At 40.6% G+C, this 23,204-nt stretch overlaps 1 protein-coding gene across 5 annotated transcripts in view; it reads left to right on the top strand.

The window, feature by feature from the left end:
* Positions 1-23,204, top strand: part of Pamr1 (peptidase domain containing associated with muscle regeneration 1) — a 178,586-nt gene that overhangs the window by 118,968 nt on the left and 36,414 nt on the right. For all 5 annotated transcript variants that reach the window (XM_013514345.1, XM_013514346.1, XM_013514347.1 and 2 more), the window contains one exon: positions 8,057-8,185. In XM_013514345.1, the coding sequence (XP_013369799.1) occupies positions 8,057-8,185 (129 nt within the window). The remainder of the gene's footprint in view (positions 1-8,056; positions 8,186-23,204) is intronic.

Here is a 23,204-nt window from a genome sequence, read left to right on the forward strand (position 1 = left end):
AGGGTGGCAGAACACAGCAAAAGCGACAACCACACACCAGGGCAGAATGGTGGAGGAGGACTGGCCTCAAGCACTCTCTTCCTCTCCCTTACATATGCAAACTATCCACCCCAGGGAGGGTGCAGCTCTCACACCCTTAATCAAACTCTTAAAGCCTGCCCCATGGCCACATGAGGCTTTGGGGGGACACCCAGATACAAACCATAACAACAGATCAATTCAAAATGGATCAAAGACTTAGGTATAACACCTGAAACTTTGAAATTGCTTGAAGAAAATATAGGGGAAACACTTGAAGCTACAGACACAGGTAAAACTTTCTGAAGAGGATCTCAGGAAATGAAAGCAAGAACCAACAAATGGTACTATATCAAATTAATAAGTATCTGCATGGAAAGTGAAATGATTAAGTGAAGAGACATCTACAGAATGGGAGAAAATCTTCACCAGAAAATCTTCTGACAGAGAATTAATATCTAGAATATGGCCAGGGATATAGTTCAGTGGCACAGTGCCTGCCTGGCAAGCTCAAGGTTCTGAGTTAGATTCCTGGTACCACCCCCAAAGCTTAGAATACATAAAAAACTAAATAATTTAGCACCAAAAAAATGAAAGAGCTCAATCAGTAAATAGATTGAACACTTCCTAAAAGAAGAAGTATAAATGACAAGTAAGTGTGTGAAAAAATGTTCAACATCTTTAGTCACCAGGGAAATGCAAATCAAAACTACACATACACTGAGATTTTACCCCATTACAGTCAGAATGGTTGTCATCAAGAATAATTAAAAAAACAATAAATGCTGGTGAGGATGCAGGGAAAATCAATTCTTCTACACTGCTGGTGAGAATAGTCCCTATAGAAATTAACATGGAGATTCCTCAAAAAAACTCAAACCAGATAATCACTACTCTGCTGGTAGCAATGGTATGGGATGCATAGGGTCTAGGAATGCCAATGGCAGGGATATCAGTAATGACATTCAGTAGTACCCAGCACCCATAGAGCCTTCAGTGGACCAATGTGATTTCCTGTAGTTTTGTGTTGTGTAGATCTGCAACTGGTCCCGTGGCCCCTGTGCACTGCTTAGCATCTTTTACCATCCCTCGTTCATCTTAATCACCAGGCTGGTTCTTGCAACTTACACTTGAGGACTAAGAAAGAGAATGGACAAAACCATTGAGGACAGGCTCTGAGTGCATGCACCTCCTCAATGAGTGAGTGGATAGGGAATTAAAGAGGAAATGGGCCTGTGCATGAGGTTGGCCTTGGGAAGATACAGTGACCCAGTTGGGACTCAGGAATAGGGTACATGACCTATTGGAATTTAGTTAATACTATTAGCAACTCATCTTTTCTGGCAGGAGGAAAAGTAAAATCAGGATGGCGTGGAAAGGGCCATGAGACTTTCTTCAATTGAAACCACATACATGTTTTACTACAAGCCAAGGAAAACCTAATTGCAACCAAAAGCAAAGAAGCATTCTGTCACCTCAAGGAAATGCCTGTTATCTCAAGCAGTCCATTAGCCATTCATTCATTTACACACTCAAATGGTGTTTGTGAGCAGTCATTATGTACCAGCATAATATTAGGTGCAAAGGATGTAATGTTAAACATGATTCCTTCTTGACTTGTGTCTATAACAGGGAAATAGGTCATAGGTGGTTAGAATTAAGCATGATATATGCATGCAGTATAGTAGCTAAAGCAGGTGGAATTCTGAGAAAGCAGAATAATCATAATTCATATTTTAGAGGTACTTACTATATGCCTGATATGTGTTAATTTATTTTTAAACAACCCTATGAATTAGGTACAATTTTAAATCCCAGTTTGACAGGCAGGGGCATTAAGGCATGGTCACTTAAAGCAGTTTGCACAAAGACACCCAGTTGGACAAGCAGGGCCACAGCTTAGTCCTCTGTCTAACTCAATGATACAAAATTATTTTTATAATTTGTTATTATCCTCAACTCCTAAAGAGACCATGCTTGCAGTGATTGATGCCTGAGAACTGCTCATCCCTCTTTGGTGTGTGCTGGCAGTGTAGGGCAGACTGGCCCTTTCTAGGGTAAGTCTGTTGTTAGGCATTAGGGTTTTATCTGTGGCATACTTTGGTTATAGATGATATGACATAGTAGGGTAGTGCAGCATAGGCATGTAATATCAGCTGCTCTGAAGGCTGAGGTAGGAGAATTGTGAGTTTGAGGCCAGCCTGGGCTGCCCAGTAAGACCCTGTTTTACAACAAAACAAAACAAAACAAAACAAAACAAAACAACAAAGCAAAACAAAAGAGTAAAACCCCACAAAAAGAAGTATATGACATTGAAGAGTATTTATGGCACAGAAATATATTTATTATCTATTATTAAATTAAAAAGTGAAATGATAAGTGAGGCATGTAGAACTCCAACTAGCCATGACCAAAATAAATCTACACCCAGACATATAATAGTCAAGATCCCAGAAATTCAGCACAAGAGCAGAATATCAAAAGTGGTTAGAGAAAAGAAATAGATCACCTATTAAGGCAAGCCCATCAGAATCATGGCTGACTTTTCAACACAAACCCTCAAATCAAGAATAGCTTGGAGTAAAGTATTTCAAGTCCTAAAAGAAAACAACTTCCAATCTAGATCGATGTATGCTGCAAAACTGTCTTTTTAAAAAAATTAATGGAGAAATTATATACTTCCATGACAAAGAACAAATGAAGAAATTTATGATCACCAAATCAACCCTACAAAAAGTACTGGAAGATATTCTAGACAGAGATAAAAATGACCACAACTCTAAGAACAACAACAGAAAGAAACCACCAGGCAGGGCAAGCAATTAAACAGAGGGGGAAAGCAGGGAACAAACAGTGGGAAAATACCATGACAAACATAAGCCAATACATATCAGTTATAACCATCAATGTAAATGGCTTCAATTCACAAATCAGAAGAAACAGACTGGAATAATGGATCAAAAAAACAAAATGCAGCAATACTGTATACAGGAAACACATTTCACTGAAAAGGAAATCCACAGACTAAAAGTCAAAGGTTGGAAAACAACACTCCATGCAACAGGAACCCAGAAAAAAAGCAGGGGTAGCTATTCTGTTTGCAAACAATATGAACTTCAAACCAAGAATGACCAAAAGAGATAAGGAAGGTCATCACACACTTGTTAGGGGAAAAATTCAAGAGGAAGAGAAAACAATCATAAGTATATATGCACCAAATATGGGAGCACACAGTGTGTAAGACAAATATTAATAGACATGAAAAATAAAATAATTAATAACACAATTGTAATGGGGAGCCTTAATACCTCACTGTGACAAAGAGATCAACAAAAAATCAGCAAAAAAAAAATCAGAAATGAACCAAACCTATGAACAAATGGACTTAGTAAATGTTTACACAGTGTTCCACCCAACATCAGATTACACATTCTTCTCAGCAAGGGATGTTTTCTAAAATAGACCATATGCTAGCCCACAGAAGATGCTTAAACAAATGCAAAGGCAATGAAATTATCTCATGCATATTATCTGACCACAGTGCAATGAAATTGGAAATTAATGGCAAAAGAAACTGCAAAAACTCCATAAATGCATGGAAATTAAATAACACCCTCCTGAACAGCCAATAGGTCATAGATGAAATTAAAGAAGAAACTATATAATATCTAGAATTAAACAAAAATACAGATACAATATACTGGAACCTGTGGAACACGATGAAAACTATCCTCAGAGGGAAATTTATAGCGGTGAATTCTCACATTCTGAAAACAGAATGAGCACAAATAAAAAACCTAATGTTGGACATAAAGCTTCTAGAAAAAGAACAAGTCAAGCCCAAAGCCCATACAAGGGATGAAATTATAAAGATCAGAGCAGAAATTAATGCAATGGAAACTAAGAAAACAATACAAAGAATAATGAATCAAAGAGTTGATTCTTTGAAAGAATAAGTAAAATTGATAAATCCCTAGCCAACCTTATCAAAAAAGGTAAGAAAAAACTCAAATTCATGCAATAAAGAATGAAAAGGATGAAATTGCTACAGATCCTGTAGAAATTCAGAAGATCATCAATACCTACTTTGAAAATCTTTACTCTCATAGGATGGAAAATGCAGAGAAAATGGACAGATTCCTAGATATAAATTACCAAAGCTGACTCAAGAAGATATAAAAATCCTGAATAACTCAATATCAGCCAACAAAATTGAAAATGTAATAAAAAATTTACCAATGAAGCAAAACCCAGGCCCTGATGGATTCACTGCAGAATTCTAGAAGACATTTAGAGATTTAATGACAGTAGTCCTCAAATTTTTTAGTGAAATTGAAAGGGAAGCAATACTCCCTAACTCATTCCTAGAAGCAAGTTACCTTGATACCAAAATCAGAAAAAGACCCAATCAAAAAGACTACAGGCCAATCTCCCTAATAAACCTAAATGCCAAAATCCTCAATATGATACTAGCAAACAGAATATAGTAAGAAGATTATACACCATGACCATTGGGATTCATCCCAGAAATGCAGGGATGGTTCAACATATGCAAATCAATAAATGTAATACACCATAACAACATAGCCAAAGACAAAAGTCACATGACCATCTCAATAGATGCACAAAAAACTTTTGACAATCTCCAACACTCATTCATGATAAAAACCATACAGAAAATCAGAATAGATGGTCTTTAACTCAATCTGATAAAAATCATCTATTACAAACCAACAGCCAATATCATACTAAATGGACAAAAACTGAAAGCTTTCACTCTAAAATCAGATACAAGAAAAGATGTCCACTACCACCACTCCTATTCACTACAGTTCTGTAAACACTAGTCAGAGCAATTAGACAAGAGAGAGAAATAAAAAGAATAAGGATAAGAAAGGAAGAAGTTAAATTATCATTATTCAGAAATGACATGATACTCTATATAGAAGACCCCAAAACTCCACCAAAAGACTTCTGGATTTAATAACTAAATTCAGTAACACTGCTGAATACAAAGTCAACACTCAAAAATCAGTAGTATTCCTGTACACAAACAACAAACTCACAGAGAGAGAAATTAGGAAAGTCACACCCATCACAATAGCATCCAAAAAAATGAAATACTTAAGAATCAATCTAACAAAAGAAGTAAAAGATCTACACACTGAAAATTTTAGTACTCTGAAAAAGGAGATTAAAGAAGATATCAGAAAATGGAAAGATATCCCTTGCTCATGCATAGGAAGAACCAACATAGTGGAAATGGCCATACTCCCAAAATTGCTAGACAGATTTATTGGTTTTTCTCCGGTACCAGGAACCGAACTCACGACCTTGCGCTTGCCAGGCAAGTGCTTTTGCCGCTGAGCTAAATCCCCAGCCCCCGCTAGACAGATTTAATACAATCCCAATAAAAATACCATTAACATATCTCACAGAACTAGAGAAAACACAGTTGTAATGGGGGACCTCAATATCCCATTGTCACAAAGAGATCAACTAGACAAAAAATCAGCAAAGAAATACCAGAACTGAACCAAATCTGTCAAAAAATGGACTTAGTAGATGTTTTCAGACTGTTCCACCCAGTGTGGAACAGTTGAAAAGAACACCCATTCTTTTCAGCTGCACATGGGATGTTCTCTAAAATAGACCATACACTAGCCTACAGAACACAACTCACAGACTGGAGAAAACATTCCTAAAATTCATCTGGAAGCAGAAGAGATCTAGAATAGCAAAGGCAATCCTGGGCAACAAAAGCAAGGCAGGAGGCATCATAATCTCTGACTTGAAATTATACTACAAAGCTACTGTGATAAAATCAGCATGGTACTGGCAAAAAAATCCCCAGATCTGCGGACCAGTGGAACAGATTAGAAGATGCAGACAGAACAACAAACACACCCAGCCACCTTGTCTTTGACAAAGGGGCCAAACATATTCACTGGAAGAAAAATAGCCTCTTTAATAAATTGTGCTGAAAAAACTGGCTTTCCTCATACTGAAGACTAAAACTAGCCCATGTCTATCACCATACACTAAACTAAAGTCAAAGTGGATCAAAGGTCTATATATTAAAACAGAAACACTAAATCTACTGGAAGAGAAAGTAGGTAAAAATTTTGAAGACAGGTATAGGAAGAGAGTTCATGAATAAAACCTAAACTGCACTGGAAACACTTCAAAGAATCAACAATTAGGATCTCATTTTATTAAAAAGCTTTTGCAGGTCAAGAAAAATCACTAACAAAGTGAAAATACAACACACAGTTGGGAAAAAATGTTAGTTAACTGTCCCTCAGATGAAGGACTTCTATCTAGGACATATAAAGAAAAAAAATCAGACCCCCCCAAATTCAAAGACCCAATCCAAAAATGGGGATCTGAGATGAATACAAACTTCTCAGATGAAGAAATACAAATGGCAAATAAATACATGAAAAATGTTCAACATCATTGGTCATTTGAGACATGCAAATTGAAACAGCACTGAGATTCCATTTCACCCCAGAAAGAACGGCCATCATCAAGAAATCAACCAATAACAAATGCTGGAGGGGCTGTGGGGGAAAAAGGAACCCTTCTCCACTGTTGGTGGCAGTGTAGACTGGGGCAAGCACTGCACCAGTGTGCAGTGAAAATCCATGTTGAGATTCCTCAAAAAACTAGGATTAGAGGTCCCATTTGACCCAGCTCTTCCCTTCTGGATATTTTCCCAGAAGAATTACAAACATCATACAACAGCGATATATGTGCACCCCTGTTTATAGCAGCACAACTTGTCATAGCTAAATCCTTGAAACAACCCAAATGCTCATCAACTGAGAAGTGGATAAAAAAGATATGGTATTTTTATGCAATGGAGTACTATGCAGCTATAAAGAAAGATAAACTGGAGATGTTTATAGGGAAATGGATGCAACTTGAGAACATACTCATAAGTGAAATAAATCAGTCTTGAATGTGTAAACATCAAATTGTCTTCCTAGCATAAGAAGCTGAAAGAGATAATAAGACCCAATATGTACAACAGATACTGTGAAATGGGAAGAAGTTGCTCAAAAGGAAAGAGAAACTGGAATGGGGGAATGGAGAAGAGGGAAAAGGAAATATAGGGAACACTCTCTCTCTTTATATATATATATACATACATACATATATGTATATATACATATACATACTTACAAGAGTAAAAATAGTTATACTATTAATTGTTATTAGTTCATTGAAGAGAAAGGTGTATATCTGTGTTGTTTGATTAATTTTTCATGCCTGTATCTTAAAATCTGAGCAACTACTTTGAAGATAACAATATACAGTGTACTAACCATTGTTACTCTCCTCCTATATTGTTTTGAAATTTTATACCACGGTTTTTACTGTTTCTTTTCTTTTCTTTCCTTTAAAATAAAAGGAAATTAAGGTTTGTGCTAATGTCAATTGGAGAATTTTTTAATGCCCATATCTTGTACTCTGAGTAACTACTTTAAAGATAATAACATACAATGTATTAACTATCGTTATTCTCCTATCGTCTTGTTATGAAATTTTGTTTTACCTTATTTCCATAAAATAGAAAAGTGAGCTATAAAAACAGGATGTATTGAACATAGCATAAGTCTAATTTTAAGAAACACATACAGTGTTAATAGTAAAATTCTCTAGGTGATACAATTTTAGATATTTTATTGAATTCTTTTCACTGCAATTTCTAAATATCCTTTGATAAAATGAAATACATCTATAAAGAGAAAAGCACTTGAATGATTGATCCTGCCTTTTACTACAAGCTATTTCATGTCACTTTAAAACATGAACCACTAACTGGGCAGAGTATTTAACTTCTCAAACTCCCTCATCTGAAGCCTGGTGTGTGTAGCATTTTCCTTGGGATGAGCCTTTTTCTGAAGGGTTTGGGCATCTTTCTAGGGCCAGAAGCTCTTCACAAAGACAAGGCTCTGAGAAATTGAATAGCTGTTTTCCTCTGAAACTGTTAGAACTTATGAGACTAACATTTTCCTCGGAAATATTCTAGGTTGTACCATCTTTGAGAACTGCAAGAGCTGCCGGAATGGCTCCTGGGGGGGCACTCTGGACGACTTCTACATCAAGGGCTTCTACTGCGCTGAGTGTAGAGCGGGCTGGTACGGTGGAGATTGCATGCGTAAGTACCTATGTGTGGGCTCTAGCTCCTGTGTGTGTGTCTCTTTTAAGCCTTAGCTTACAGTGGACTCCAGTTTATCGTGTTGGAATCTGAGTTTTGGAAAGCTTATGACCTGAGGCCTTTCTAGGTAAAACTATAAAAACAAAAGACGCATTTCCATTTGGTGGGTGTAGTTGGGCATCTGTTTCCGACTGTTGGCCCAGGAGGTTTCTAGCTGCTCTTTGAGCTGTGCTTTCTCCTCAGTGAAGGCAGGGTGCTCTGCACACTCCCTGTATCCTGTCCATTTCTGGAGCAAACAGTGAATAAAGATGCAAAAATATTGTCTGTAATAGTGCATTTAAAATACCCACTTTTATTGGTAAATTTCTCAAATTATGAGTTAAATCCCTGGAACCCACAACACACTGGCACTATGCCAGGAAAGAAGCTGTCCCAGGGAAGAGATTCCTTGATCTCAAAGAATTAATTAATGTTTATTAGAGTTCCCTTCAGGGTTTCAATAATCTGAAGCAAGAATGGAAATCCAGCCTTTCTCTCTGTGTATGATTTCCCTCTGCAGTTCCCCAGTTGATCACCATCCCTCTGAGAGTCTATATTTAGATCAATGTACATGTTGCTATTATTGTATTAAACCTATTTTATATGCTTCCTGCTAGAGTCAGAAGGAATTAGGTGGTCTTACAGTTTTAGTGCTTTAGTTCTTTGAATGATATTCTCAGTTTACAGAGATGGTTGGAGTATTATTGGCATGTTTTGCTTGAGCTTTAGGGGACTTGGTAGGGCAAAGGAGGAGGTATATGGTCTGCAGTTGAGGAACTTAACTAAACCAGGGGGAGGGTTGCTCCTTATTTCAGGGTGAACCTAAGAGTCCAATTACCCAGAATAAAGATAATCTTTGAAGTACTAATCTCAGTTACAGATTTAGAACTTTGATGCTATTTTGGGTCATATCACGGAAATTAAATCTTGAATTTGGTCGATTATTTTCCAAGTAAATTAACTGCAAGGTTTAGCCTAGTCTTCCTCTGGCAGCTGTTCTAGAAGACAGAGCAGCACAATGATCAGAACACAGGCTCTAAACAGAAAGTATCAAGATGCAATATGCATATGTACCAGTCGCTCATGATTATGTATCAAAAACATACACTAATAAAGGATACATAAATTTTAAAAAAGAGAACACAGGCTCTCAAATGACATAGACCTAAATTTAAGTAGTGATGTTGCCTGTTACTGCTATGTGAAGTTGGACAAGTCATTTGATGTTGTCAATACTGGTGTCCTTTTTGTGAAAATGAGAAATAGGAAAAATAGGAGGTGCTTAGTTCCTAGGGTTGATTTGAGGATTCAGTGAGACAAACACACATGAAATGCTTAGCACTATGCTTAGCAATAATAAAGTAATAGCTCAATTGATGCAGTAAATGTATCACCATTTCATATGTTCCTTAATTGCTGACATAGTAAGAGGTCCCAAACTAAAACTACTTTCCATAATACTTTAAGAAAAACAGAGTTATAATGCACAGCTTTAGATTTCACATTGGCCTTTGATGTCTATAAAAATCACTGTTGGTTTTTCTCTTGTTTCGGGGTCATAAACATGGTTGCTCTTCTCTGTATGTGTGGCTGAGGAAGAGGAACGTGATGAAGCTGGAGTGGTGGGCAGGGATCCAATCAGACACGACTTTGTAGGGGGGTAAGTTAGGTAAAGAATGTAGGTATTCTAAGTATATACAGTGGGAAGTCAAGGAATGTTGTGAAGTACGGTTGGATTTAGTGCTCTGAAAACATAAACAAGAGAGCAAGTAATCATAAAGAACCAGGAGTATAGGGGAAGGCTCTAGAGTATACTGCTGAGCTCTGTTTTTTCTCAGGTGTTGGAGAAACAGGCCATTGCTCCAGGTAGAGGGATCAGTGTGGTCAGGGTGTGAAAATGCAAGGCCTGTGCAGGGAAGCCTGTGATATGAAGTGGGGCTAGGTCTGTGGGATGGCGTAGGGAGTGCTGAGAGGTGAGCTGCAAGACCAGGCAAGGTAGGGCTGTGAAGTGTGTAGTGCCAAGACTCAGACCTACCTTGGACTTCGTCCTGAGGACAGAGGGTATGCACTGAATGGCTCAGTCAGAGAAGGGACACTTGACAGATCAGCCTGGCAACATGGGGCGGGTCCATGGGAACGGAGTCAAGGCCATGTCCAGAGTAATTAGGAGCCCTAATCCAGGGGTTTAGTGCATGGGAAAAAGAAATGAGAGAAGCTTTTGCCTTTCAGATTCCCAGTTTGTGCAACTGTGTAGAAGTGGACGCTGTCAAGCGAGTAATAAGAGGCTGGAGCTTTGGTGGGAGAAAAAAGGGTGTTACACCTGAGAGATGTGGGAGTTTGCGCAACCCCAAGAGATCTTGTGGACATTTGGAAATTGGTTCCTGGAGCTCAGGAGAACTGCAGAGACTTAATAGACACTTCTGGGCATTAGTGAGACTCACAGAGAGACTCAGAAGTATAAGATGAGCAGAGAGCTAATGTCAGGAAAGCACAACAAACAAAATGAAAACAGGAGACTGGGAAAGAGGTGCGAGAGAATAGCCAGAGAGATGGGAGGAGAGCCACTAGGAAGCTGTTTTAGAAGCTGGAGAAAAAGTCAAGTGGGATAAGGATAAGAAAGAGACTTTTGTATTTGGTAACAAGGTGACTGGTGACCTTAGCCATAGCATTTTCACACGTATACGTGGAAGAAGGATTTGAAGGAGAGGAAATAGAGACAAAAAGTGGAGATAACTTCTAAATAAGCACTTACAATAATATTTGAAAAACTTTTAAAATAAGAAACAGGGACAGAAGAAATGAGCTGATATATGATAAGAATAAACAGAGTTGTGGAAAAATTTTGGATTAGCCAGGTGTGGTGGCACACACCTGTAATCTCAGCATTCAGGAGGCTGAGGCAGGAGGATCATCATGAGGTCAAGACCAGCCTGCTCTACACAGTAAAACCTTGTCTCAAAGCAATTTTTTTTAAGATTAAAATGCAAAAGATTTAAATCCCTTTGTGATCTGGTGTAAGCTGATAAGTGAGGCTGAAAGGATGAATGGAAATAATGAAATCAAGAGGGAGTTAGACTAAGAACAAAGATGAGCGTTAAAGGAAAAGGAATTCCCTTCTTCTGTCCTAGGCTGGGGCCAGAGGGAGAGAACTATTTATGTGTAACGTGTGTCCAGTTGTTAGTTATTGTGTGTTAGGAGATGCACTAAGCACCTATATGGAATGTCTTGTGTTATCTGTACAACTGTCCTATGAAATCAGTACTATCATGTTATGGATGATGAAACCGAGGCTCAGAGATGTGAAGTAATTTGCCCAAGGTCACACACTAAAGAGTACAGCCCAGGAAAGCCGATGTCTGTGCAATTCCTGACCCTTTCTTAATCACAGTACTATGTCACTTCACTTCTTCCTAGAGAGTTCTCCTCTATCTTCTTTGGAAAATCAAAAGTGAAATCTTTGCCGAGAGCAGGGTGGAGTCCAGCTAGGACTTGACAGTACCAAAGGTTTGGGACAGCTGTGTAAGAAATAAGAAAAAGCCCCCATTAAGGACTCAGAGGCAGCCCCTACAGGGGTGACATAGTCCATTAGCACAGCTGGGCAGGGATAACACCAGCTGTTTGGTTGAAACAAGACTTGGATAAAATGTGGCCAAGGTTGAGAAGGACATGAACCCAAAAAGAGCCTGATAGAGGGAGAATGGGGCTGGAGGGCTTCATGAGGTGGAAAATTAGGCTTTGTAGTAAGTAGTGGAGAATGTGGATGGAAGTGGTGCTGTAGCCAGAGAGTAGAGTTCCAACTTGAAGTTTTCAGGGGTGTATGGATAATATTTTTATGTAGCATGATTAAAAAATATGGTAAATGTTAAATTTTTAAAAAGATGTATCACAGTAAAAGACACATCACATCTCCCTCAAAATACTCCCCCCTGCTTTGAACACACTTGTCCCATCATTCTTACCACTTTCTGATACAGTTCTGGAAGTGTTCTTTCGTGAGTGTCTTTAGCTGTGCTGTCATGCCAGCCTTGATGTCCTGAATGAATTCAAAACATTTGCCTTTCATGGACAATTTGACTTTGCAGGAGAGCTGGAAGTTGCAGCATGCTAGATTTGGTGAATAAGGTAGACGAAGACGTGCTGTGATGCTTCTGGGAGCCTGCCTTTCTGTTGGAAGACACTCAGCCACAGAATTCACTGCATTTTCGATTACACCTTCTAAAGAGACCAAAGAGGACTTCTAGAATGGTTTCAGAAGGTGGCGAGAATGATGGCATAGGTGGATTTGATGAAAGGGGGAGTGTTTTAAGGGGGATTAGTGGCAATATGTCTTTTACTGTAATGCATTTTTTAAAAAATGCATATAGTTTGATCATACCTTGTATGTGCTGGCCCGAGTGGAACTACAAGCTGCAGGCCTAGGCAGGGAGGCAGAAGAGGGTGTCCTTTTCTCAGTGTGGGCCCCAGAGCCCATGAGGCCAAGCCAGACCCAGAAGCACCCTTAAGGTCTTTGCTTATGTCCCATTCACTCCCATACGCCTGGCCAAAAGAAGTCACTCACACGGCTACGCTTCAAATCAGCAAAGAACACAGGGGTTCTCACTCTATCCTGACGGAGAGGAGCACAGACTTGTCCTAATATACTCCAGCTCCTGCATGTGAGTAAGTGGGTTTGTTCTGGGGACAAAGGGAGAGGAGAGACTAGATGTTTACATGCAAGAAATCAATAAATCTGATGGTAACAAGATGGGATAGTGGGTGCACACAGAGGTGGCTATACAGAGTCTAGCTGTCAGGGCTGGTGACAGTGTTCATGAGCCGAATGGAGGTGTTCTCAGGGACAGCGGAAGTAGCTCGGGGCAACCAGTCATCACCAGGAGACAAGCAGAGCAGAGCTCATGACTTTATTCATTATTCTACCAGTTCATTCAAAAACTGTTTCATGAATGGGTGCTCCTAGGTGCCAGGCACAGCGTGATAAGTAGACAGACATGATCTCTGCCATCTGGGGCTTGCAGTTGAGAGAGCAGAGGTTTAAGAAAAGCACAAGTTGGATTGTAGCCAATGGCATGAAGGAAACAAAGAGTAAAGGTCCAATTCTTATCTGATTCTGTTTCCGTATTGGCTCGGTTCTGTCTGTTCAATGCCACCATGCCTGCTCTGAAAGCCTCACCCCACGCAGGGTCTGTTATCCCAGCCACAAGTGGGCATGGAGCATTTCGTATGGGGCAGCCGGCTGACCACCAGGTTACACAGTGTCTCAAGGAGTGAAGAATCCATCTTCACAGGGAACAAGGCTTGGGCCTAAGAAGATACCAGTCTGATTGTGCCAAGTTTCTTTCGCCTCCAGCTCTCGCTGGTTCCACATCATGTGAAGATAATTCACAGGAAAGAGTAATTTATTTCACTGTGAGTTGAACACCTGCCCAGTACAGGACACAGTGCTGGCTTTTGTGTTAAGGGTGGCCGAGCACTCTGGGTACCCTGTCAGGGCTGGGGCACCGTGGAGGTGTCACAAGGTAGTACAAGCATGTACCCAGTAGATGGCGCCCAAGTAATCCGTTAAGATTGTCCTTTATCTGAAAGAGGAGGGCTTTTTGCCCAGTGCCCTCTGTCGGGTTTTTTTGTTTTTACTTGTTTTTCCCCGAGTACCATACAGAGTTTTAGAAAGGAGGAGTCACAGACAAGCGCCAAAAAGGATCGGAAAGATTATCTTCCAGGGAGAGAGCACGGAGCACTGCACTGATCCTATAGCGCTTTCATTTGCTCACTGCCCTTGACAAAGTTTGTGATAATACTAGCCTACCTTATGAGAATCTTTTTTTTTTTTTTTTTTTTTTTGGTTTTTCTCGGGTACCGGGATCCGAACTCACGACCTTGCGCTTGCCAGGCAGGCGCTTTTGCCGCTGAGCTAAATCCCCAGCCCCCTTATGAGAATCTTAAGACTTACTACGAGTTCGTTTCATTCTTAACCACCGGCAGATTCACATCTATCCCAGGAGACTGCCTAAGCCAGAGCCCAAGAAGAATTCATTCACATTGTCCTGAAAATGGGTTTTGAAGTCTCAAAATATCCCCACTAAGAGTCAGTGGGGATACTTTATTTTCCTTTCCCTGACTTTTTAATTTAAAAAAACATTCAAAATCTACAGAGAATTGAAAGGACTGTATACATTCATATACTTTACCTAAATTCACCCAATATTATCATTTTCCCACAGCTGGCTTCAGGTCTCTCTTTCTGCACTGTAGACTCATGAGTTTTTTCCCTCATGTTTAATCATGTTAACATTAGTTTTCCTTTTGATAATAAAATTGTACCAGATTTGGGTTTGACCATTGAAGAGTCTTCATACTGGCTCCACACATTGTTCTTTAAGGGCTTCTATGCTTTCTTGTGCCCCTCTGCCCAATAGATCAAGTTCATCCTTATTTCCTGTGCTAAAATCTGAAAACCAGCCATCTGTCCATGAATCTGGGTTCCTTTTCGGGGGAGTGGTGCTTAGGACCTGTGATGTGGATACTGCGTTGCAGAGGGGAAGGTATCCAATGTCAAAACCAAGGTCTCCTTCAATGCTTCTTCACTTGGGAAGTTGAGTTCTTAAATGGAATCACTGTGCTGACCTTGGAGTGGCATTTATTTAACTTTGCTCTCATTCTGAGTTTTTTTTTGTTTTTGTTTTTGTTTTTTTCCGGTACCAGGAACCGAACTCACGACCTTGCGCTTGCCAGGCAGGCACTTTTGCCGCTGAACTAAATCCCCAGCCCCTCATTCTGAGTTCTTTATCTACCATAAGAGAATAGAGGAGAGGGTCCAGAGTCACCAGGATATGACACTTGTGGCTGGGATCACAGTGATCCTAACCTTTCAGTCCCTGAAGGATATTGAAGATCTAAGAAGGTTAGGAAAGCATCCCAGATGACGGAGGATTTGTGGGGAGAGATTACAGGCCCTAATACCTTTATCTTCTTAGTCATATTTTGGATAAAGGCAGAGGAGCAAAGGAACTGGACATAAGCCATACCCAAAATTGTTTGTGTGGCTAGAATATCAGAAAGGATGATTTTTCAGGCTGATACCTGAAATGATTAAGAGAAAATCTGAGAGCAGAGGGAAGGAGAGAAAGAGGGAGAGGGAGAAGACAGAGAAAGACAGAGACAGAGACAGAGACATAGACAGAGACACAGAGAGAGAGACCCACAGAGAGATAGAGACAGAAAGAACAGAGAGAGAGAGCCAGAGCCAAGACAGACAGACACCTGGAGTGGAGTCATTGAAAGCTGGCTCCTTTTAATCCAGCCTCTTCTGTGCTGACATTTCCAGGAAAAGAACAATGCTCTACTGGATCCAGTCTGGGGCTGGTGTTATGTGGTTATTAGCAACTTCAGCTTGGACCCCGTAGGATCTGGATTTGAATTTATATTCCTCTGTGACTTTCAGCAAAGTTATTCAATCTAAATCTTGTTTTCTCATTTACAAAACAGAGATAATAACAGTAGCCCTTAAAGGTTTTTTTTTTTTTTTTGAGTGTTAAGTGAATCTGTAAATTCCTTAATATGGGGTCTGGTAGATAGCATCTGCTTAATAAATGGTTAATGCTATTCTTATTACCAAACCAGAGCCACGAAATGAACTTTTTGGGTTATCTTTTGTATATGTGTGAATGTGTGTATTTTCAGTGGGAGGAAAAATTATTATAGGACCAGAGAAGGATGGTAGGAAAGTAGAAGAGAATTCCCTAAGAGAAAAAAGAATGAGAAGGTAGTCTTCCCAAGACAAGTATTGCATGGTAAATAATATTTTATATTTTCTGTCTGAGAAGCTTTTTGACTCTGGAAAACTAGTGTTTGGACTTTTACAGTGGATTCCATATATCCAAGAACTCATCAACCGTACCTCAGTTTCTGGAAGCATACAGAGTGCATGAAAGAGCTTCCCTCCTGCTCCGACTATAAGACATCACTAGATAACTCCACCCCTGAAATCACAGCTTCCTTTTAAACTATCAAATATCTGTCAACATGGAGCCTAAAGTCAAGAGAGATGAGCTCTTCCTAGGTGGACAAATGATCCAGGAAGCTTCATCCCTGGGGCCAGCTGCTGAGGTTGATGGCAGGGCAGGTAAAGGAGGGTGGCTGCTGTGGAAGGAGAAGAAACCAGCTGGGCTACTGAACTGAAATCTAGGGGAAACACAAATCAAACATAACCCTCTTCACCAAATATTCTCTAAATATGCTGAGCAAGGAGAGATTGGTTCAACTTTCAAACCTCATGGTCTCAAAGTCTCACAGTCTTATAGGCTCACAGTGTCCCAGCCTTGTACTCATGGTAGTGCAGGAAGTTGGAGGGAAGAAGAGTTTCAAAATCAAAGAGAGATTTGCTTCTGTTCCTGGTGTCTGAATTTCAAGGCCCTTCTAGTGGGATTATACCTTTTCTCCTACAGCAAACTAGCTAACTTCTGATTGGATCAGATTGATCAATCCCTCATCCTACCTCCCTATAAGAGAAAAGCCTATTTCCCAACCAAAAGTGATGGTGTTTCCTATTGTGAAGAAGCAAGAGAATATAATCTCTAGTCAAGAGAATCATCAGTTAAAAGAAATAGACCATACACGACTAAGCATTAGAATTGTCAGTCAAGAACTTTGGAGTAACTTTAAGATAATATATATTAAAAAAGACAAAAGATGGTGTAATGCTTGATACATTGTGTCAACTTGAGAAGTTTAACTAAGTAACTCAGCAGTTCTACATCCTAGGGTGTAAAAGACATGCCCTAGGGCCACTGTTTATGCTTCAGGATTTTGCAATGGTTTATTCATAGTATAAATTTGAGAAGTTTAGAAGTTTAACTAAGTGACTCAGCAGAGGGCCAGGGTCCTCACTTTGTAAACATCCTAAGCCTGTGAAAGAGGAAGGTATGCAGATGGTGTGGGTGTAAAGGATCCACCCTAGGGTGGGTAGCCTGCGTACAGTATAAGGGAGGAAAAGAAGCTTGCCCCCCCACCCCTTGCTCTTGTTGCTTTTGTTGTCTTCTGTCACCTTCAACTGTTGGCCTCAGCTATGCCACCCTGCCTTGGAGTCAGCTGATTATGGACTGAAACCTCTATAAACTGATCTAAGTAAACCTTTCCTTCCTTAATTTTGGGTGAGTATTTTGTCTCAGCAGTGAGAGAAAAGTAACTAAGCAGATGGTTATAATGGCTTATGGCTATAAGAAATTTTAGGCAAGATTTCTAAATGTTAAAAAGAGCCAAATTAAAGTTCTAGAACTGAAAAAACACAATATCTGAAATAAAATCATTGGAGGAGATTAAGAGTTTATTCATCATAAGAGAAAGGATGAAGAGACTGAAGATAGGTTAATAGTAATCAGCTAAACTGAAAGTAATCACTCCGTAGTCTTTCTGCTACCCTACTCCATTCTCTAAGCTGGATTAGTGGAGCTGTCTTCATGTGCACTTTTGTGAGCACCCTGACAACTTCAGGTAAGAAATACTTTTTGTAGTAGAGTGGTAGATACTATTTTTGCTGAACAATCATTCCTTCTGAATGGACAGGTCATTTTATACATTCACAACAGGGCTGTAATTCATATGTCTCATTGCCAGGTAGCTCTGAACCACTGGTGGTGTATGCATGACTGCTCCATCAGGTGGACAAACTGGTGGGAATGTGTTAAAATGGTTTGAGCATGATGGTGTATGCCTATAATACAAGAAGGCTGAGGCAGGTGGATTTTTATAAGGAAGGAAAGGTTATCTAGCTCACAGTTTGTAGAGGTTTCAGTTCATAATCAGCTGGTTCCAAGGCAGAGTGTCATGGCAGAGGGGCAACTGTTCTTGGTGGCAGAAGATACCAAAAGCAACAAGAGAGCAGGGGGATTGCTAATTTGAGCCAAGCCTGAGCAACTTGGTGACTTGGTAAGACACTATTTTTTTTTTTTTTTAAGATTTTCCAGAGCTGGGGATTCTTTAATTTAAAAATGGTTTAATTAATGTGGGAGCTGTTTATTTGGTGCAGTCATTATTCAGTTAAGAATTTATTGAACACTGGCCCCACACATATAAAAATGTTAATAAGACATATAATGTCCTTGCTGTCATAGAACGGTGCCAGGAAGAGGGCTAAACACTTTCATGGTTATTGTAAAGTACACACTGATCGAGATTTAAGCCAAATCACAGGGCGAGTGGTAGACTCCTAACTCATAGACCACTAACTGTACCCAATGAAGATCTGAACCTATGATCAAAGCCACAACTTAGCCCTTTCTATGAACTGGGCATTGTTCTAAGGGCCCTCATGTGCTCTCTGAATCCTCACTGCAGTCCTCATTACAGCCATTTTACAGGTGAGAACACTAAGGCACAAGGGAGTGAAGTTACTCTCCTGCTGTCACACAGCTTATCAGTGGCAGGCTCAAGATGAAAATTAAGAAGCCTCACCCCAGAACTCCCTTCTTACCCCTTGAGGATGGAGGTGTTTGAGGTCCTGGCTGTTCTCAAGGCCTGGAAGGTCATGATGCGATGACGCAAGCCATGTGGAAGGTGGAGGCTTCCTTCCTGCTCCTGACCAGTGCATGGAGCAATTTGCATCTCATCATCCAGGTCTTGGTTCTGCCAGCACTGTCTGGGTGGCTGGGCCTGGTGGGTTTAAGGTCCTAGTCCGTAATGAGATATGGCTTCATGAGTCCGTAACAGTGGGTCAGAGCCTGGACTGTCCCCTGTGATTCTTGTGCCAAAATAGTATCTCCAATCCAGATATGACTCAAAAATTGCAAAATCTCTTGCCATTCATTGAGCAACCTTAAGACTTCATGTTCTAAAAGCAGGCCAGCCCCAAGGACTTTAGATATAATATTTCATTTAAACCTTAAGCAAGCAAATAAAAATATTCTCCTTTGCAAATGAAAAACCTTGACTCAGAAAATAAAGTGAACTTCTTCAGGGTTCCACAACTAGGAAGGGACCGAACAGAGTTTCAGGACCAGTCTGGCTTCCTAGAATGAGTCCTGCCCCCTGCGTCATCACGGAAAGAGAAAAAGGAAATGCAAATGATTCTGTCTGCCTAAATGCTTGTCTAAGTCTTCTTTTTCTCTCTATGAGGAAGGATGGAAGCAAAACAAAGCAGAGCCACTTCTCAGAAGCGTGTTGTGTCTCTCTCCTGCCACCCCCTCCCCACCTCTAATGCTGCAGATGACAAGATTTCCGTGTGAACGCTGAGGGTGTTCGCTTTTGCTGGGAAAGTTCCAGCTCCCTTATTAGTTTAGAAATCGATGCAGGTCTCCTTTTGACTCTGAAAAGGCTGAGCCTCTCCAGCTATCCCTGTTTCAACTTAGAGCAATGTGCAAGGGTGGGAGATAAGTCCAGGATTTGAGGATGGTCTGGCTTTACTGACCGATACTAACTTCACACACACACACACACACACACACACACACACACACACACCTTACTTCCCCCTACAGCAAGACCTTGTTAGGGAATCCCGACATGTCTTCTGGGCCCTTTGCTGGCTCTGGTCTTTCATTCAGGACCACCTGCTTGGTTGGCCAGTGGTACTTCCTTGGCAGGAACACTGGGATGTGTTTACTGTTCTGCCCTGGACGGAGAGGTGCAGTTAGTCTGTCTCTGCACCCAAGCCGCCAATTCCCCAAGAAGAGTGGGAGGGGAGCTGAAGGAGTCCCTTGATGTGAGGAGGGAGGGGGCTCCTCCTCCTCTTCCTTTTCACCTAATACCCCTTCTCCAAGCACATTTCCAAGAAGTGACCTCTTTGTCTCTGGTTGGTTGGGAGTTGTTTCCCATTTTGAGGCCAACTCTGTCCTCCCCTTCAGAGGGAGAAGGAACAGCATGATGAAGAGCCAAGGCATTGGATGTGTCCTGGGCCTGCAGGACTAAGTGATCCAGTATTTTCACATGGCTGGGCCTGCTAGCAGGGTGGAGCTGGGGACTGTGTGCCCTCCATCAGCTGCGTGAAACCCTGGAGCTGACCCAAGTCCCAGTGGACTTGCCAAGGACCAGGAGTGGGGATGGGCACCAGCTCCTTCTGCATTTGGGGAGGGGCCCAGAGATCTGGCTGTCTGATTCCAGCTTCCATATGGAGGAAGGAACCGGAAACAGGCTGGCAGGATTCTCCGCTGGTTCAGACTCGGAGTTTGCACCAGGAGGTTTGCTGGGGAGCTGGGACTTCACACCTTGGAGGCTGGGAAGCTGCCAGTCCCGGAGGGGTGGGGGCTGCACAGGAAGACTTCTTTTTTTTTTTCTCTCACACCCATCGTAGAGCAGATGTGGGCGATGAAGGTGTGAGGTGTGCTGGAAGAAGGAATGTGTACTTCCAAGGAGGGGGGATTTCATAGACGTTTTTTGGGAAGGAGAAGAAAATTCCTGCTGCTTCATAACGGAGTAAAAGGAGGCTAGGGCAGGAAGTCCCTAAGACAGTTTAATGTACCAGGACCCAACAACAGGACTAGACAGATCCAAGTTCAAAGCCCTGATCTGCCACCCAAGAGCAGCAGCTAACATTTACTGATTTTCCTGGTATGGGGTTTCCATGCACCAGCAGCTTGAAGCCTCACAATCCTCGTGAAGTAGGTGTCACTCCATTGACATCTGACTCAGATTTACTGGGGTTCTGAGAGGTGTAGTAACTTGCCTGAGGCTGCACAGCTAGTGAAGCTAAAAGTGAGTTTCAAGTCAAGGGCAGTTAGACTCAAAAGTTCCTATTCTTAATTTTATAGTGAGTACAGTAATTTATGGAGTCTTTTGACTCCCTATTATGATCTTAGAGGAGTCACTTAATTCCCCTATCCTTAGTGTTCTGGGTCCAGGAAATGGGAAGATGAATATTGTTTACCTAGATCTTCTATGGAATTAAATGAAATCAAGTTTGTGAAATGTTTAGTTAGTGCCTGGCTTTAAATGATATCACATTCATGATTCAGTAGATATTTCTCCGGTACCGGGAACTGAACTCACGACCTTGTGCTTGCCAGGCAGGCGCTTTTGCCGCTGAGCTAAATCTCCAGCCCCGCAGTAGATATTTACTGAACACCTGCCAGGTTCTGTTCCAGTTGTCCAAGCTAGAAGAGGTCCCAGGGCTACTAAAGGAAATAAAATTTTTAAAATGCTCAAATAATTTCAGTTAGTGATGCATATTACAAAGAAATTTAAGTGTCAGTATAGTGACTATTGAATAGGAGAACCTATTTCAGCTGGGTCACCAAGGAAGGCCTCTTTGAGGAAATGTTATTGGAGCTTAATTCCCAAACATAGGAGATGTAGAAGAACATGGTCTTCTAGGTTAGGGGAAAAGTAGGTTCAGAGTCTCACACTGGTGTCTCAGGGAAGACTGGCTTGGCTCTGGCAGTGTGAGCAAATGGAGGAGTGGTAGACAAGCTTAGGCCCAGGGGAGGTCTGGGTAGTCCATGAATGGGAATTCACCAATGGTTGTTATATTGCATATAGTTATCTTCAAATTAGTTGTTCAGAGTACCAGATATAAGCATCCAGAGTTGGTCAAAAGAAATTTAAGCATTAACTGTTCCTTTCAATAAACAATTAGACATCAGCAGTACAATTATCCCAGCTATCCATGTATATATATTTCTTCCCTTCCTTCTTTCTTTCTTTTCTCCTTTTCCTCATCCCAGCTGTTCCTTCCTTTGAGCAATTTCTTTCTCTTTCACAATATCTATTGTACATATTGGGTTTTATTTACTCTTTCATGTTCTTACACTAGGGAGATAATATGATGTTTACACATACAGATCTGATTTATTTCACTTATGAGTAGGCTCTCTAGTTGCATCCATTTACCAATAAAAGCCTCGAGTGCATCCTTTTTCATAGCAAGTAATACTCCATTGCATAAAAATACCACAGCTTTTTTTATCCATTCCTCGGTTGATAGGCTTTTGGGTGTTTCCAAGATCTAGGTATGACAAATTGCACTGCTATAAGCATGGATGCACATATATCACTATGGTATGATGTTTTTAATTCTTTTGGGAAAATACTCAGAAAGGGAATAGCTGGATTAAGTGGGACCTCTAATCCTAGTTTCATTAGGAATCTCCACATTGATTTCCACAGTAGTTTCACCAATCTACACTCCCACCAACACTGGAGCAGGGTTCCTTTTTCCCCACAGCCCCTCCAGCATTTGCTATTGGTTAATTTCTTGATAATGGCCATTCTTTCTGGGGTGAGCTGGAATCTCAGTGTTGTCTTAATTTGCATTTCTCAAATGACTAATGATGTTGATCAGTTTCTCATATATTTATTTGCCATTTGTATTTCTGCACCTGAGAAGTATTATAATGCAATTTAAAGACTGCTGTGCCTAGCAGTTTTCAGACTAAGGGATGATGTCTTTGGATGTAATCCAGGGGACCTGGGAAGTGTGAGGTTGGAGGGTTTGGGGCCCCTGCTTTGGTTTCAAAGAAGAGCCTTCCTTCCATTTTTCCAATTTTTAAAATTTGTGGTCTTCATAAGAGTTTGAAGAAAAAGACTTGAGAGCAAGAAAAATTTTTAAAGCTACGGATACAGTCCAACTTATTGGAAGCTGTCTCTCCCCTTTGAGGTCATGTATTAAAGAGGCATTGGTCACATAATTGATAATAGAACAAATTAACATAAACATTTTCTAAATGGATGGGGCAAGGGAAAGATGGGCTATGGACCTTTACCTTTTCTGAGTCCTTTTAAGTGGAGCTGGCACCTGGAATCTTGGAGAGACAGGACAATACTGTGGCTTGGACTTCGTATTTGAACGTGTTTCCGTTTGATTCTCTCCTCTGAAACTTAACAACAAGTTTTTATTTATCTCTGATTCTCTGTTTTCTGAGGTGAAAAAACTGAGACATTATCACATTCCTTTCCAAACTGTGAGGTGGACTAAATGAATTAATTTATGCAAATTACCTAGCACATTTCCAGATGCTTGAGAAATATTAATTTCTTCCTTATACCTCTTTCTTCT

The sequence above is a fragment of the Chinchilla lanigera genome, unplaced genomic scaffold (assembly GCF_000276665.1).
Source record: "Chinchilla lanigera isolate Chin_1 unplaced genomic scaffold, ChiLan1.0 scaffold00021, whole genome shotgun sequence".
Lineage (NCBI taxonomy): Eukaryota > Metazoa > Chordata > Mammalia > Rodentia > Chinchillidae > Chinchilla > Chinchilla lanigera.